This window comes from Cololabis saira, chromosome 17 (assembly GCF_033807715.1).
Source record: "Cololabis saira isolate AMF1-May2022 chromosome 17, fColSai1.1, whole genome shotgun sequence".
NCBI classification, from domain to species: domain Eukaryota; kingdom Metazoa; phylum Chordata; class Actinopteri; order Beloniformes; family Belonidae; genus Cololabis; species Cololabis saira.
The window spans coordinates 22,984,228-22,998,541 of NC_084603.1; the positions used below are offsets into that span (position 1 = coordinate 22,984,228).

The 14,314-nt window shown below is 40.4% G+C and overlaps 1 protein-coding gene across 1 annotated transcript in view; it reads left to right on the top strand.

The window, feature by feature from the left end:
* Window positions 1-14,314, top strand: part of sorcs3b (sortilin related VPS10 domain containing receptor 3b) — a 61,226-nt gene that overhangs the window by 13,790 nt on the left and 33,122 nt on the right. The window contains exon 2 of the mRNA XM_061745840.1: window positions 11,443-11,510. Within this exon, the coding sequence (XP_061601824.1) occupies window positions 11,443-11,510 (68 nt within the window). The remainder of the gene's footprint in view (window positions 1-11,442; window positions 11,511-14,314) is intronic.

Below are 14,314 nucleotides of genomic sequence, written 5' to 3' on the forward strand. Positions count from 1 at the left end.
AAACTCCAGTTCATTGTGGTATAACTGAAGTAGAACAGAGGAGGAAAAACGTTTTTCTTTCATTTGCGAGTGCATTACATTTTTTCTCTCCGTCTTCTTTTTTCTTTCTTTAACCTGTGCCTTTCTTTAAAAATGAAAGAGATCTTTCTTGATATGTTTTCCACTAAGTGCAAACAGCAGTTTATCAACTATTGTTGTTGGAAGGGAAGAAAAAAATATTAAAATGTCCACAAAATCCTATCACGATAGGGTTGTATTTGAAGGGAAGCACCGTTACATTCAACCCATTTCATTAATTTTTTTCCCTATAATGGACTGAATTGATTGGTGAAACCTCTCAGGCTCGAAGCATTTGGGTTATAAGACCGAAAGCTTAGGACCTGGATGGATAAGCAAACATACAGACAGCGGACTAATGCACAAGGGACATTTCACTGGGGTTTGCTTGATGATAACAACATCCCTTGGAATGTTTTCACCCACAAAAGTACAAACAATCAATTCAGTCCACAGATAAAATGAGGGCTGAGTAATGCCTGTCCCCAATCATGTCATTTATTTTAAAAGAGATTTGTTTCTCTTCTAAGTGCTCTTCTTTGTTGATGTCCTCACAGAGCCACAATAAAGATGTAGTGTTTTTCTTTCCTCCACCCACTTGCTGTGCATCTTGATTTAGCCTGTCTTGCTGTTTTGCTTCTAAATAAATGTATGCAAATTTGCGACCAATACTGAGTTTCTTTTCTTTTCTCTGCTCTGCAGGTGTTTGTATTGTACGATTTGTAATGGTTGAATGAATATAATAATCTCAAATCTTTTGAGGAAAAGCAAAGAAAAAAGGGATAACATCCTCTGACTACCTTGTTTGTGACACTAAATTACTGAGCACATTTTAAACATATTACTGCAGACATCTGCTCTCATCTGCATTTCAACTATGATCGATCTCTCCTCCCAGTTTTTTTTTCTGTGGTGGGATGGTGGCCTTTTTTCTTCATTTGCATAAAACATAAGAAAAATAAGATAATTGCACTGGCCTACAATTGCCTGCTATTACATGAAAAGTGTGATAGATCAATTAAACTGTATGTTTCGGTTCCACCTGTGCTGAATTTTGAAGCCAGCATTGATAAAGATACATGTGGTTGTAACTCAGCAGGTTGCTGTCTTGAAAAGTATTTGAATTAATCTAAACATGTGCTGCACATGAGAGCGATTTTACAAAGTATTTATATTGCATCCTGTTTTAAACATCCAGAGCATCTAGTCGTTTCTGTATGCTGGACAAACCGTACTCTCCACTGCACACACATTTAATGATTAACATTCTGTTCATATAATAGTGCAACAAATTTCAAGGCACCACCCAACATGACAGATTAAACCACTGCTTTCAAAGTTTTTGGCAGCTGACTGTCGCAGACATTAAAATCAGTGTGCAGCTGAGGGTCTCATTTTAAATACCCATTAGCTGTTAACAGCCTCACAAAACCATGAAGTATGGTTTTGTCATCATCGTCATCATCTGATGACCGGTTAGATTTATCTGGTGTCCTTTTACATAAAAATGCACATATAAAAGCTCCACCTTCTGCAGCTCCCACAGTCACATGCTGCCTAGACACTTGCTCTTCATGCTGTAGATATATAACTCAAACAGACCAAATAACAATACTTGTTTATCTGGCCAATATTTATATTTAAGCAAAATAATTTATGGAGGAAAATATTTTCTTCAAATATACCAGGCTTTGTGTAGTCTTTACTCAACCGTCTCTCAAATAATAAAATTGGAAAAAGATTAAAATCCTTGAAGATTTTATAAAGATCGAGTTTGTGTGCTAATAATAGCAGCTGCTTCAGTCTATTTTATCTTTGCCCGTCAATGCCTTTCCAATCAACTGTCAATAACACAGACAAAAAAAAAGTGTCTCTTAGGAAAGAGGGAGAACCATCTGACAGTCTTGGTGTTCAATAAACAAAAATATACCATTTCCACAGCTCAGTTTTTACAATTTGTGATGCTCGTGAGTACTGCCAAGGCAGGCCTTGCAGCATATTCCAAGTCTTAAGAAAGCATCTTATGGGTGAAATCAAATGTGTATATGACGCAGCAGCTCCATACATCCTGACCTGTTTACTAAGGGTTCATGTGTACAATCCGCAGGGGTGGATTTGTATGTAAAGAGATAGGCCCGGTAGTCCTGCCCACGCATTTTCCAGACCCTTCCTCCAGTCCAATCACCTTTAATGATGAGTCATTAGCAATTAGCAATCTGTGAGAGAGAGGAGAAAGCAAAAATTGAGAATAAAAACGAAAAAAGTGGTGCAAAAACTGCGGGAAAAGAAAAAAAAAGCTCTTTCAAATTATGCTTCTAAGTACCGAGGCATATTGCATTCACTTGAGAAAAAAAAATCTGCTCTGTCTCTCTGAATTAACAAGTTAAAGGTATAGTCCCTGATTTTGGAGAGCTAGCAAGATTTGAAAGTGGCACCTCCTCTAAGCCCCACCCCCTCCTCCCCCTCCTCCCCCTCCCGTCAGCGCTCCGTCCAAAGCCACGCCCCCACAAACTTTGAGGAACACGCATTTGCAGGAGTCGAGTTTTCCAGGACATTTTGGACAGCACATTTTCAACAAAACTACCCCATGTCTCATTCACCTGTAAGCGAGGCCGGTTTTAGGGGGGAGCAGGGGTGGGCTGTGCCCACCAAAACGTGCCTCCTGCCCACCCAATCAAAGTTATGGGGATCCTTTATTTTTTTATAATTTTATTTTTTTATAAATATAAAAAAATATCACAGAATATCTGTACCGTTTTTGATTGGGTGGGCACTGCGCATCCTTTTTAGACACAACAATGAACGCATACCGCAAAAGTTGTGTCTCGGTGGAGGGACCCGACATCCCAGCAAAATGAGCACAACAGAGAAGTTCAGAACAGCACACAGAGCACACACTGAAGGCTGATTTATGGTTCCACGTTACACCAACGCAGAGCCTACGGCATAGGGTACGCCATAAGGCTGATTCATGGTTCCGCGTTACACCAATGCGGAATGGTGCGCGTCGCCGTGTACCCTACGCCGTAAGCTACGCCGTACCCTACGGCGTATCCGTGACTTCAGAGCCTGCAGGGCACCGGCGCCCCGCTACTGGGGGTCTGCCACGGACCCCCATACTGTACAGTAGCGGACAACCTGCGCCGCAGAATCGCACTTTGGCTTTCTTTTTTTAGCCTTTTTAGCAGGGCGAGCCGTTACATTCGACGTGACCGCCCGACCGCGAGCCGGTGGTGTACCCGGGAGCGGCGGGGGCCCTCCGATCTCAGGCCGCGGTTGCCAGTCGGTCTGGAGGAGCGGGGGGGGGGTTTACACTGGGACACTCTGAGTCGAGGCACACCCGTGGGAAGCGGACACGGGGGCTGGAGGCAGGCTGGAAGCAGAGAGACGTGGCGAGTGCGCGCATGGGACGGAGGGTGGTGTGGGCGGGACTTAAAATGAAGGCATCTGATTGGTTCTTTCCCCCCTGCCAAGCCTCTGGTGCTCTGACCAATCCATGCCATTCGGAGTGCAAAAAACAGATTGGTTAGAGTTTTTACAGGATTAAAGCTGTCAGAGAGGTCGGATTTTTTTTCTTTCCTTTTTCTGAACACATTATTCACTGGCAGTGGTGGACAGTAACGGAGTAAATTTACTTGAGTACTGTACTTAAGTACATATCCAGAGGATTTGTACTTTACTTGAGTATTAGATTTCTTTGTTACTTATTACTCTTACTTGAATACATTTCCAAGACAAATATTTTTACTTTTACTCTAGTAAATTTCTAGGAAGGCTGAAAAGTACTCGTTACTTTCAGGTCTGCTCTTTTTTCTTCTTCCCTAAAATCCTATTGGACACAAGCTGTTTTTGTCAAAGGAGGAGACCTATCACAGTGCACGCTCTCCACTGGGATGTACGTAAAGCGGAAATACGTCAAGCCTCCTCAAAACGATACCGCCAAAGTAGCCTGCGTTTGTCAAGACAGAGCCGCAACAAGTCAAGACAGAGCCGCAACAATGGCTACGCCTGCATCAGGAGAAGAAAGACAATCCGCTGAGTCGTCTGAGTCTGATAATGAGCCGGACTCGGAGCAGGACTTTCACAAAATCCTTGGCCGTATCTTAACTCAATGTTTCAAACAATTAATTTTCAGAAACAAGAGTTAAAAGATCTTTAAATTAATTTAGAAAAAATATAGTAATTTACTGATGTGGTAAATAAGAAATGTACTCTTACTCTTACTCTTACTTTTACTTAAAGTAAATTTAAAAGCATTTACTTTTGGATACTTAAGTACCTTTAAAAGCAAGTACTTTTCTACTCTTACTCAAGTAATATTTTGACTGAGCTACTTTTACCTGTAACGGAGTAAATTTTGACCGGTAGTATTTGTACTCTTACTCAAGTAGCCTACTGGGATCGAGTACTCTGTCCACCTCTGTTCACTGGCTACTCTCAGGATGGAGGGACCATTTCACCCAGTATAACAATAAATGTTTTTGAATACGATTAAAGACTATACCTTTTAAATATCTCAGAATTCCGATAAAAGTTTTTATGAAAAAAAATAATTCTGCTGTTTTTCTGAATTAACGAGATAATTATCTCAGAATTCTGAGAAAAGTTTTAATGAAAAAAAAAAATCTGCTTTGTTTTTCTGAATTTACGAGAATTTACAAATTTACGTTTGGAAGCAAACATGTTCCGCCTGTCCAGTTTAATCCAGTTTTATTTTGCTCTCTGTTTGAAACATTGGGAGATACTCTTGTCTTTAACTTATATACAGGGGCGGAGCAGGGGTCCCAGCCTAGGGGGGGCGAAAACTGCGGGAAAAGAAAAAAAAAGCTCTTTCAACTTATGCTTCTAAGTACGGAAGCATATTGCATTCACTTGATAAAAAAAAATCTGCTCTGTCTTTCTGAATTAACAAGTTAAAGGTATAGTCTGAAGCATTCTAGATGGGCCCTTGTGGCCTAAACATCCCCGTTAAAACATAATCGCTAAAAAAATGCCACAGATCAGCCCCTCTGACACACAACCACAGGACGCAGGCGACATGGTCAGAACCATTCACATGAGGTTTCAGCACTATGACGACAGTTTACAACGTGCGACGACATGTATTTAACACTGGCCGAGCGACACGGCGGTCAAACAGCAACAAACAATATAGGAAAGGCCGTATATTCAGCGTCATGACAATGTTATCAGAAATAATTAATATTATGACAGCTTACCAATGATGGTTTCATCCAGCGGTGGGCAGAGAAACACAACAAAATATATTTCCATCCACATCAAAACATATTTCCTGCTTTATGGCTCCTTCTGATGCGACAACTGGCTAAAGGCTGAATTATGGTTCTGCGTTACACCAACGCAGAGCCTACGGCGTAGGGTGCGCGTCGCCGCGTACCCTACGCCGTAGGCTCTGTGTTGGTGTAACGCAGAACCATAATTCAGGCTTAAAAGTAAACAGACAACATGCGCGCGCACGTACCCGTGCATGACAGGCAGACACACAAGGGGAGAAGGGACTATTTCTTTCATTTTTATTTTTTAAACAACTTTATCCTTATGAACGCAATTGTTATATAGTCCAACTTTCCTTATTTTATTCAGAACACTTTTTTTTTTTCCTCTTGGGCCCCCACGGAGCAGTGGGCCCGGGGCAGCCGCCCCCCCTGCCCCCCCGCCTGCTCCGCTAGTGCTTATATAGATGGTATTGTTATTAGTTTGTCGACTTGGCGCAGGCACCTCAGGACTTTGCGGTTGTTCAGACGGAAAGCGATTTTTTTTTTCATTAAAATTTTCTCAGAATTCTGAGATAATTATCTCGTTAATTCAGAAAAACAGAGCAGATTTTTCTCAAGTGAATGCAATACGCTTCCATAGCTAAGAGCGTCAGGAGGTGCCGTCGGACGGTGGAAGTGAGGCTCCCGCTGCCGTGGTGGTCCTCGAGGGGGAGGAGGACGGTGGTGGTGGTAATAGCAGGGGTGTGTGCTAGGTACCATGTTGTGGATAAACACTTGAGTAAACGTTGTCTATGAACTTGACATAATACATAGCGTGTGGTGTAAAATTCTAAAGTGTTGGAAGATGATGTACTATCCTGATTAATTAACCACTATTTTATGGTTGTTTGCTTTGACCATGCAGATCTGCTTTCTTACAATTTTTACAATTACAAATCAGAATCAAGTTTATTGGGCCAAGTCAGGTCAAACAAGACAGGGAATTTGACTCGGTTATTTTCGCTCACTGTACAGTAAATAGACAAATGACAGCTCTTATTAACATATATACAATTATAAAAAAGTGAAAGGTGCAGCAGCATGAGATAGACATGGTTATTGGAAGCATATGATTGTGGTTGTTATTATTATTATTGCACAGTGATTGATTACTCCGAGACTATGAGTGATGAGAGTTCATCAGAGCTGGGGGAAGAAACTGTCTCTGAGTCTGGAGGTTTTGGCTATAGTGCTCTGTAGCACCGTCCAGAGAACTGTTTTAAGTATCAATACACTTTCTTCAAGCCCACTCTCCAATTTGTTTGTGCTTTACCTGTTTTTTTCTGTCAGTGTTTATGGTTTATTGCCCTTGCTTTTAGTTTTTTTGAACACTTATTCATGGAAATTTTCAGATTAAATTACATCAAATAAGAGACAAGGAGGTAATGACCCATTTCACATTATCCCCCATCGTCCCCAACCCCCCCCAGTCTGGCCTTTGGCAGGAGGGTCCCCCCTTATGAGCCTAGTCCTGCTCAAGGTTTCTTCCCTCCTAAAGGGGAGTTTTTCCTTGCCATTGTTTATGTAATAATTGCTCAGGGGTCATGTTCTGGGTCTCTGGAAGGCGTCTAGAAACAACATCTGTTGTATTAGACGCTATACAAATAAAATTGAATTGAATTGAATTATACTGTTAAACCTATGTACATCAATGGACAGTATCTGCGCGTGGATTGTGGTGGACCAGTCTGGACAAAAATAGTCCACAGCCGAATATTTGTCTCAGTCCAGGCCAGACAATCAGCAACAGTCTGACCCCATCAGTCCGTCTGCTGATGTTTGCTGCTAAGCAGGTAGTCGATGGGGGGGGTTGCTCTCAAACTTGAATTCCTAAGTCAGAGATAAAGCATCATGTAGTTCTGATACAATAATAGCTATTGTTTCTTTAAAATGTGCAACCAAGATCCATATTAAGGCAGACATTTTTGCAGAGAGAAGTTATTCCTAGTTAGTGAAATAATTAAACATTTAGTTGTGTTTCTTTTTCCCCCCCCCATTATATCACCCAGTACTCCTACCTAAGTGACAGTCCTGGGCATTGCCATCCTCTACCAACCCCGGGAGTTCCTGCACTGAGCTCAGGTCTCCTCCTTAACCTGAGGAGTGAGCAGGCCGCTTCTTTTCACCAGACAGGGTGGGGCTTCTCCGGCCAGACGTAGCGCGTGGAAGGATCACGTTATTCCGGCCAGATCCTCCCACCCCATCTGGCGCCCCGGTTGGCCAGAGGGGGCATGTATAGCCCATGACTGTGTGCATGTTTTTGTGAGGGTAGCTCACATTAGCTACCCAAGGGAACACGGGGAGAACATGCAAACTCCACACAGAAAGATCCTTTCTCCAACCCCACCCAGGGTGTGGGCACTGAAGTCATGGGGGAACCAACACGCACTTCAGCGCCCACAGCGTCCCCGGCGGGAATCGGACCCATATATATTATGGTCTTAATAAGTTTTGATGGTTTTTCATTTTTTTAATCAATGCTCAATTAGAGTTTTGTTGTAATTGTGTTTAGAAGAGATGAGGTAAATATACAGACATTATTCTCTGGGCCTGGTTCTCTGACGTGGTGTATTTATAATACAATATGTGGAAATGTGACCGTACTCGTGCAGACATGTCTGACTTAAGCAATGAACTTCTCAAGTTAAACAGACATGGTGTGTGTCACTCCTATTAGCATTAGCCATTTCCCATTTTATGATAATGAGGCTTTACATTGATTACTGCTATCAACTTTAGTTGCCCCCTTGAAAAATAATTAACCTGCCACAGTTGTCCCTCTGATTATTTTTAGAAATTGGTACAAGACCTATGAAATGGATACATTCTTCACATGTCCATTGATCCTACTCCCAGTGATGTGTTGGAACAGTCTGTCGTTGCTGGTGTGGTAAATACCCACCTCCCCCCGACTACCCGGTTAGACAGAAAACAGTATTTGTGGGGTGACATCTTAATGATGATGTGCTGAATGAGCAACAGGCTCCATTGGGATGATGGTGCTAAAAAGCAACATTTTCTGTGCCAGTATGAATCAACAGTCTGTTGGATTTATTTATGTATTTATTTTCTTTTAATTTGCAGTACAGTACAAAGATGAGTCATACACTAATTGCAGGCTGGGTAAAAAAAAAAATCTTCCGTCCATCAAAATGTTATTAAGATACTGTTTGCATCACTCGGAAACATTTATACATTTGAGCTTTTCTGCTTTTGGTCCTTTAATTGATAGAATTGAATAGATGTGGGATTTGTTTGGATGTGATTTGGTCCCCAGTGTGACTGGATGAATGCCTGAAGCAACGGGACTGTGCAGGTCTGTGTGCAGATGCCACATTTGCTTTGAGCTGACACATGATATTACGACAGTAACATCGTTGTTGCCATGGAGGCCGTCCGGTCAGGTATCTGTGAGATTGAAAACCTTTTTGTGCCGAAAACACTACTGGCTGTGATACACCTTTTAATGTTACGGTGGAAAAAAAGAAATATTTGCAAGATACCTGGAGAGCTCGGTCTCTTTCACCGTAAGTGAACGAGGAGAGTTTATAAGAATGAATGAAAGAGGGGTAAAAAAAAAAAAAGCAAGCAAAGAAGGCAAAGAAAGTGACAAGAATAGAACGTTGGGATAAAAGGATGACTAAACCCAACTCCTCTGAGGGTGAGAGCCAATCTGAAAAATGATTGGTTGACTTTCCTGAGGCAAAGCTCTCTTTGCTCACATCAATAAAACATAAACATGAATAAATGCACTGCTTTTGGCCTTCCAGGGTTCTTACTTAATTTCGTTTATGCAAGTGAGCAATGATATGCATGGAGAATTGTATTTGCCTTGAAGGCCCAAAATAATTCTGGGAGTCATTTGTTTGTTTGTTTGTTTGTTGCCAACATTTACATAAAAGCAAGGTTGAAGCATATACTCTTAGAATTTAGTGTTAAACGCAGCTTTGTTTGCCTGAATCCTCCTGCATTAGTCACACAAAGTGGTGTACAGGTCATTTGCCACCGGTTCCAGCATTTGCATGAATAGAAGTTTCTCCCAGCTTAATTTCTGCAAGAGTTAGATGCACAGACTATTGATAGCGCTGAAGACGAGGGGAAATACAGTCTTCAGTTATGTGGTCTTGATATATCCACTTAGGGAGAAGTCATCCACACAGTCATCAGTCTCACTAGTCTCTTTCAGTCCCTGAGGTGCAGCATCCTCATTGACCCAGTTTGGTGGGTCAGCTTTTGTTAATGAGCCAAATACACAAACATGTTGACAACAGTTAAGGGAGAGCGATTCACAGCCTGGGTGTCAGGAGGATTTTTGTCATCGAGTTTTGTCAGTTCGGTGCAGTGGCCATAAGGTGTGAAACAGAGCAACCAAACCATAGATACAATTAAACAGAGAAGATGGCATCAAAACCTTTTAAAGCCTTGTAAATATACATTTGCAAGCCACTTTTTTAGAGTCACCCGGTACACCTACAAAATGTAAAACATTTGAGAAAACATGTATTCATATATATATTTTTATGGCTTTTCTTTTTGTATTTTTTCTGAAATTATGCCATTTCTATATTATTCTCATTTGTCTTTTTTATCGTTGTGTTTTTCTCCCCCTCAGGGCCTCCATAGTTTTAGCTTTTGAATTTATTTAAATCTGATTCAATTAGAATTTATGTTCAAAATAGCAGAAGTGGCTGTAAGCTGTAAACCTTTGAACATCTATTTATCGTATGCTTGTTTAGTTAACTGTGCCTGTGTTTGATTCCCTTTGTTGGAGAGGGAACTACCTTTAGCTTGACTAAATTAAAATGAATTCCAAATTCATTTCACCAGGAAATATTTATCACATCAGATGACATAGAGTCACTGTTGTTAGCCAAATAAATCTGAGGACACAAACAATCAATGGTTTGGTCTTTTTTTTCTGTTATCTATTTTTCAAAGCAGACAATTAGAGCAAACATCACAGCTATTCAAATAAGTCTGTGCACCAAATTGATTCAGACTCCGGCGTCAGACCTTGCAGACATGGTGCATTTAGTTATGCAAATGCTTATCTCTCTGTGTGATTGGTTAATTAACCTGTAATGCAGATAGTCCCAGCAATGCAAAGTGGCTGTGTGATGGCTAAATTATGGGTCAATTGGGTTTTTAACATTTTCAAAGGAGACTTAGTGGCATGTCTTTGTTCCTTTGAGTCTTGTGTGGCTTTCATGGTTTAATAACTCCTTCCATGGGTCCCATAAGGTTAATATGCTTAAACCCACTGTAATTGAGCTTTCGGCCTATCTTCATGGGTTTTCTTTTAAAAAAGAAATCATCATATCAAATCATGTTTCTGTCCCTTGATTGTTATTATCCACCTTCTTTTCTCCCTCCATTCATGGCCTGTATCAAACTCTCTACCCTATTCTTTTTTTCTATCCTGAGTTATGATCATTCCCATGGGAAGTCATTTATTGTGCCATTAGAGGAACAATAATGCATTTGCACACAAATTCACTCCGTACACCATGATTTTATAGGCCACATTCTTTATTTTCTTGTCTTTCCATAGATTCACACCCAGCAATCCTCAGATAACAAATATGAAGAGCTACCAAAACACAAGGACAAGTCATACCAAAATAATTTACTATAAATTGTGACATAGAGGAACCACTGACATTTGAGACGAACATTTCTTGATAATCTTGTATTTCACAAGGGATACGATACGTCGATAAGAGAGAGAATAAAAAAGGGCGATGCATTGCAAGTATTAATGTCATTTCTCTTCACTGTTCACTGAACAATTACGTTGAAATGTTGCTGACATGTAGGTATCATTCCACATGAAATACGAATACAACTCCTGACAGTGCGCATGGTTTTCTTCACTGGATCCGGCTACCAGCAGACTGACATCGCCTGACAACATAAGCATCACTTGTCAATGGGATAACACACTGGATGATGCTAATACTTACGGGTAAAGAAGTGTAGCAGACATGTTGTATTCATTCCACATCATCAGGTGTGCAGAGATAATGTACACTGGCGAGGCTTTATGCAAGGTTCCTCTAATGCAAACTCATTTGTGTAATTAAACATTCCTATTCCCATTATGCTGTAGGTGATCCTGATCTTGACGAAGCTGTATGACTTCAACTTGGGGGCTGTTACTGAGAGCTCACTTTGGAGGTAAGTTTTCCTGTTTTATCATAGCTGTCTGTGCTTTTCTGCCTGCATATAAAAGTTAGGGCATCAGTCTAAAAACAATGAGAATAATATATTCATAGAGAGTGCTGTGTACTGTAAGTGTGATTTATAGAGTTCTCCCTTGCTGGGATATGAACAATCAAGCTTCGCTAGAAGCTGCTATGAAGTATGTTTTAATAAAGCTTTCTGAAGTAGTTCAAACTAAACAGTCCTCCTCTTTGCTTCCTGCAGCCCCATAAATAACAGAAGAAATGCTGCAGCATCCTCTTAGAGAAGCCCCTACCTTCTGTCCATCAACAATGAAACCTTTTGAAAGACAGTTTCTGAAAGAAAAGCTGGATGACTTACCTAGCCTTTTTTTCTCTCTTATTTTTTTGTGGGGTGGTGATGGTGTTGGAGGGTTTTGAGGCTTTTTGATGGAACTCTTGATTTATAGTCATCCCTAACCTTTTGTTTCGGGAGCAATTGACATGCAATCGCTACTATACTGCCAGAGTAATTTCATTCAGTATGTATTGGGGGTGAGTTACAGTGCTACGTCAGGTCATAAATAAGAATAGAATTCATTAAGGATTATACCACGGAGGCCAATCCAGCCTGGGATATGCCTACCATCACCTCTCTGATAGCCTGCAGAGAACTCATTTCATTCTCAAATACACGTGAAACAGAGACCATCAGTCCACCAAGCATCGTTTCAAATTAATATCTGTTTCTGCAAAGGCGCCACTGAGATTTACACCTGACTTCACTCCCTTTGAGATTCCACATTGTGTACTGGACGTTTTCCATCATCAAGGTGTCTCCTTAACAATGGCCTGAGAGTAAATTAGACCATTTCAGGAGGTCTTAAGAAAGCTCTTAGTATGGGTATTAGAAAAGCAGCAATATGAATGTTATGAAAAGAAAAGGGTGTAAATGATTTTTGTTATAACCCAATAAATGATTTATGTATACAGCTGTAGGGCTCTGTTGGTGGCAAAATGCAATGTGCAGATCAATTTGTGACGTGCATGAAATAACTAAACATGGAGGGTCCCTCTGTGCTTTGAGATGAAGCTTCACTTTGTAATAACTTAATTTAGGAGGCCTTCTTCCACGTACACAATCAAAGACAGCTATGCCGACTGGGAGGAACGTTTAGGTAAGGGATGTGTTTAGGGAAAGTCTGCGAAAACAATGTCAACAGTAAATGGGACAATTCAAGTTAATGCACGGACAATGATAGCAGACTGTGGGTGTGCATCCAATTATGGAGTGAAATTACATTTGGAGGTTCACAGGTAGAAGTGAAGTGTGGATCGGTTGTGTAGGATGGGAAGAAATACGAAGACTGGAATAACAAACACATCTGCCCTTGTCGTGTAAAGCAGCTTGGCAGAGAGGGAAAATATTTACATGCTGCAAAATATGTCATATTATTAGAAGGAGAGGCCTTTTAATTAAAATGAGCTAAAACTGGGTCATTTTGCTTCATTAATTTTCTTTTTCTTCTTTATTATAGAATTTTATCAAATTTAGAACTGCATTTTATTGCTGTGAATAGCACACTTCCCTTCTTAAGAGAAAAAAAAACTGATTGGAATAAAACTTTAGAATGAAACTCAATATCTAAGCTCACTGAAAGCAGGAAGCCATGCTGGCGGCAATTTAACATAAAGTAATTATGTGGAGAGGAATTTCATATCCATGTGTAAAAATGTCCTCAGTGTAGAAACAAATACTTATCAAGCTTACAGTGGTTTCATCGCTCAGAATTATGCTTCATTCAAGGTTTATGTGTGTGTAGTATATTGTTTATCCAACTGTTTCTCCCTTTTTTCAATTAAATTACAACTGAGCATTTTCCGAACCCTTCTTGAACTTCACTTGTGGATTCACAACCACTTAGGGAGGCTGAAGCTTCATTGCTCTTCAGTGTAGCGTAAAATTTAGCTCCCAAAAATTTGAAGACTTGCTTGACATGAGATGATTTAATTCATCATTAGAATTATGGGTTTTGTCAAAGCAACATTATGCTGCTTTTTCATGGCAACTTTCATTATTTATTTTTTTACATAATTTTTTTAATATGCAGAAAAACACCAGACCTATGGTAGACATGATGATATTTTGACATCCATATCTCCTTGCTGGTTATCAGACAGCACTAGAGCTTCCTTTAATGCTGCAGTAAGCATGAAACTTCTGTGCAGTGAGTCATGACACAGCATTTACCCTTAAATTTTTCCAAGGGCTAAAGATATCTGTGGAATTTCAGTTCATGCTGTGTGACTACTAAAATGCAAAAAGCACATTCTTGAGGCACATTCTTTGAGCCTCCCTTGAAAAATATTTGGAGAATCACTTCTATACAAATATTTTAAAGCTGATGACAAACCCCCATTAGCAGTAAAATTTTGTCTTTGCGGTTTTCTGTTGTATTCTAGTTGGTATTCCGTTGTATGAGGTGCTGTACCGCTGTAGGTAATTTTGTTCTTTATTTCACCTTGAGGAGAGGGTGTCCTCCTTTTATACATCTCATACATGCTTGTTTGTTTATTACACTAGCACAGCAATGATAGCATCTACTGTAAATGGTAATGCTTTGTAGCTATTCCAGAATGCAGGGACATATTGCATCACATCTATTTTGTGAGACAGGTGCATGCAGGAAGATCGGGGAGCTACTCCAAATCCTCCACGGGTCATTCTCAGTCTTCAAGGATGTGATTTGAATGAAGCAAAGGCACATTGCCCTTCTTTGCTGCTACAAAAAACAAACCCTTCCAAGTCAGCTGTCTCGT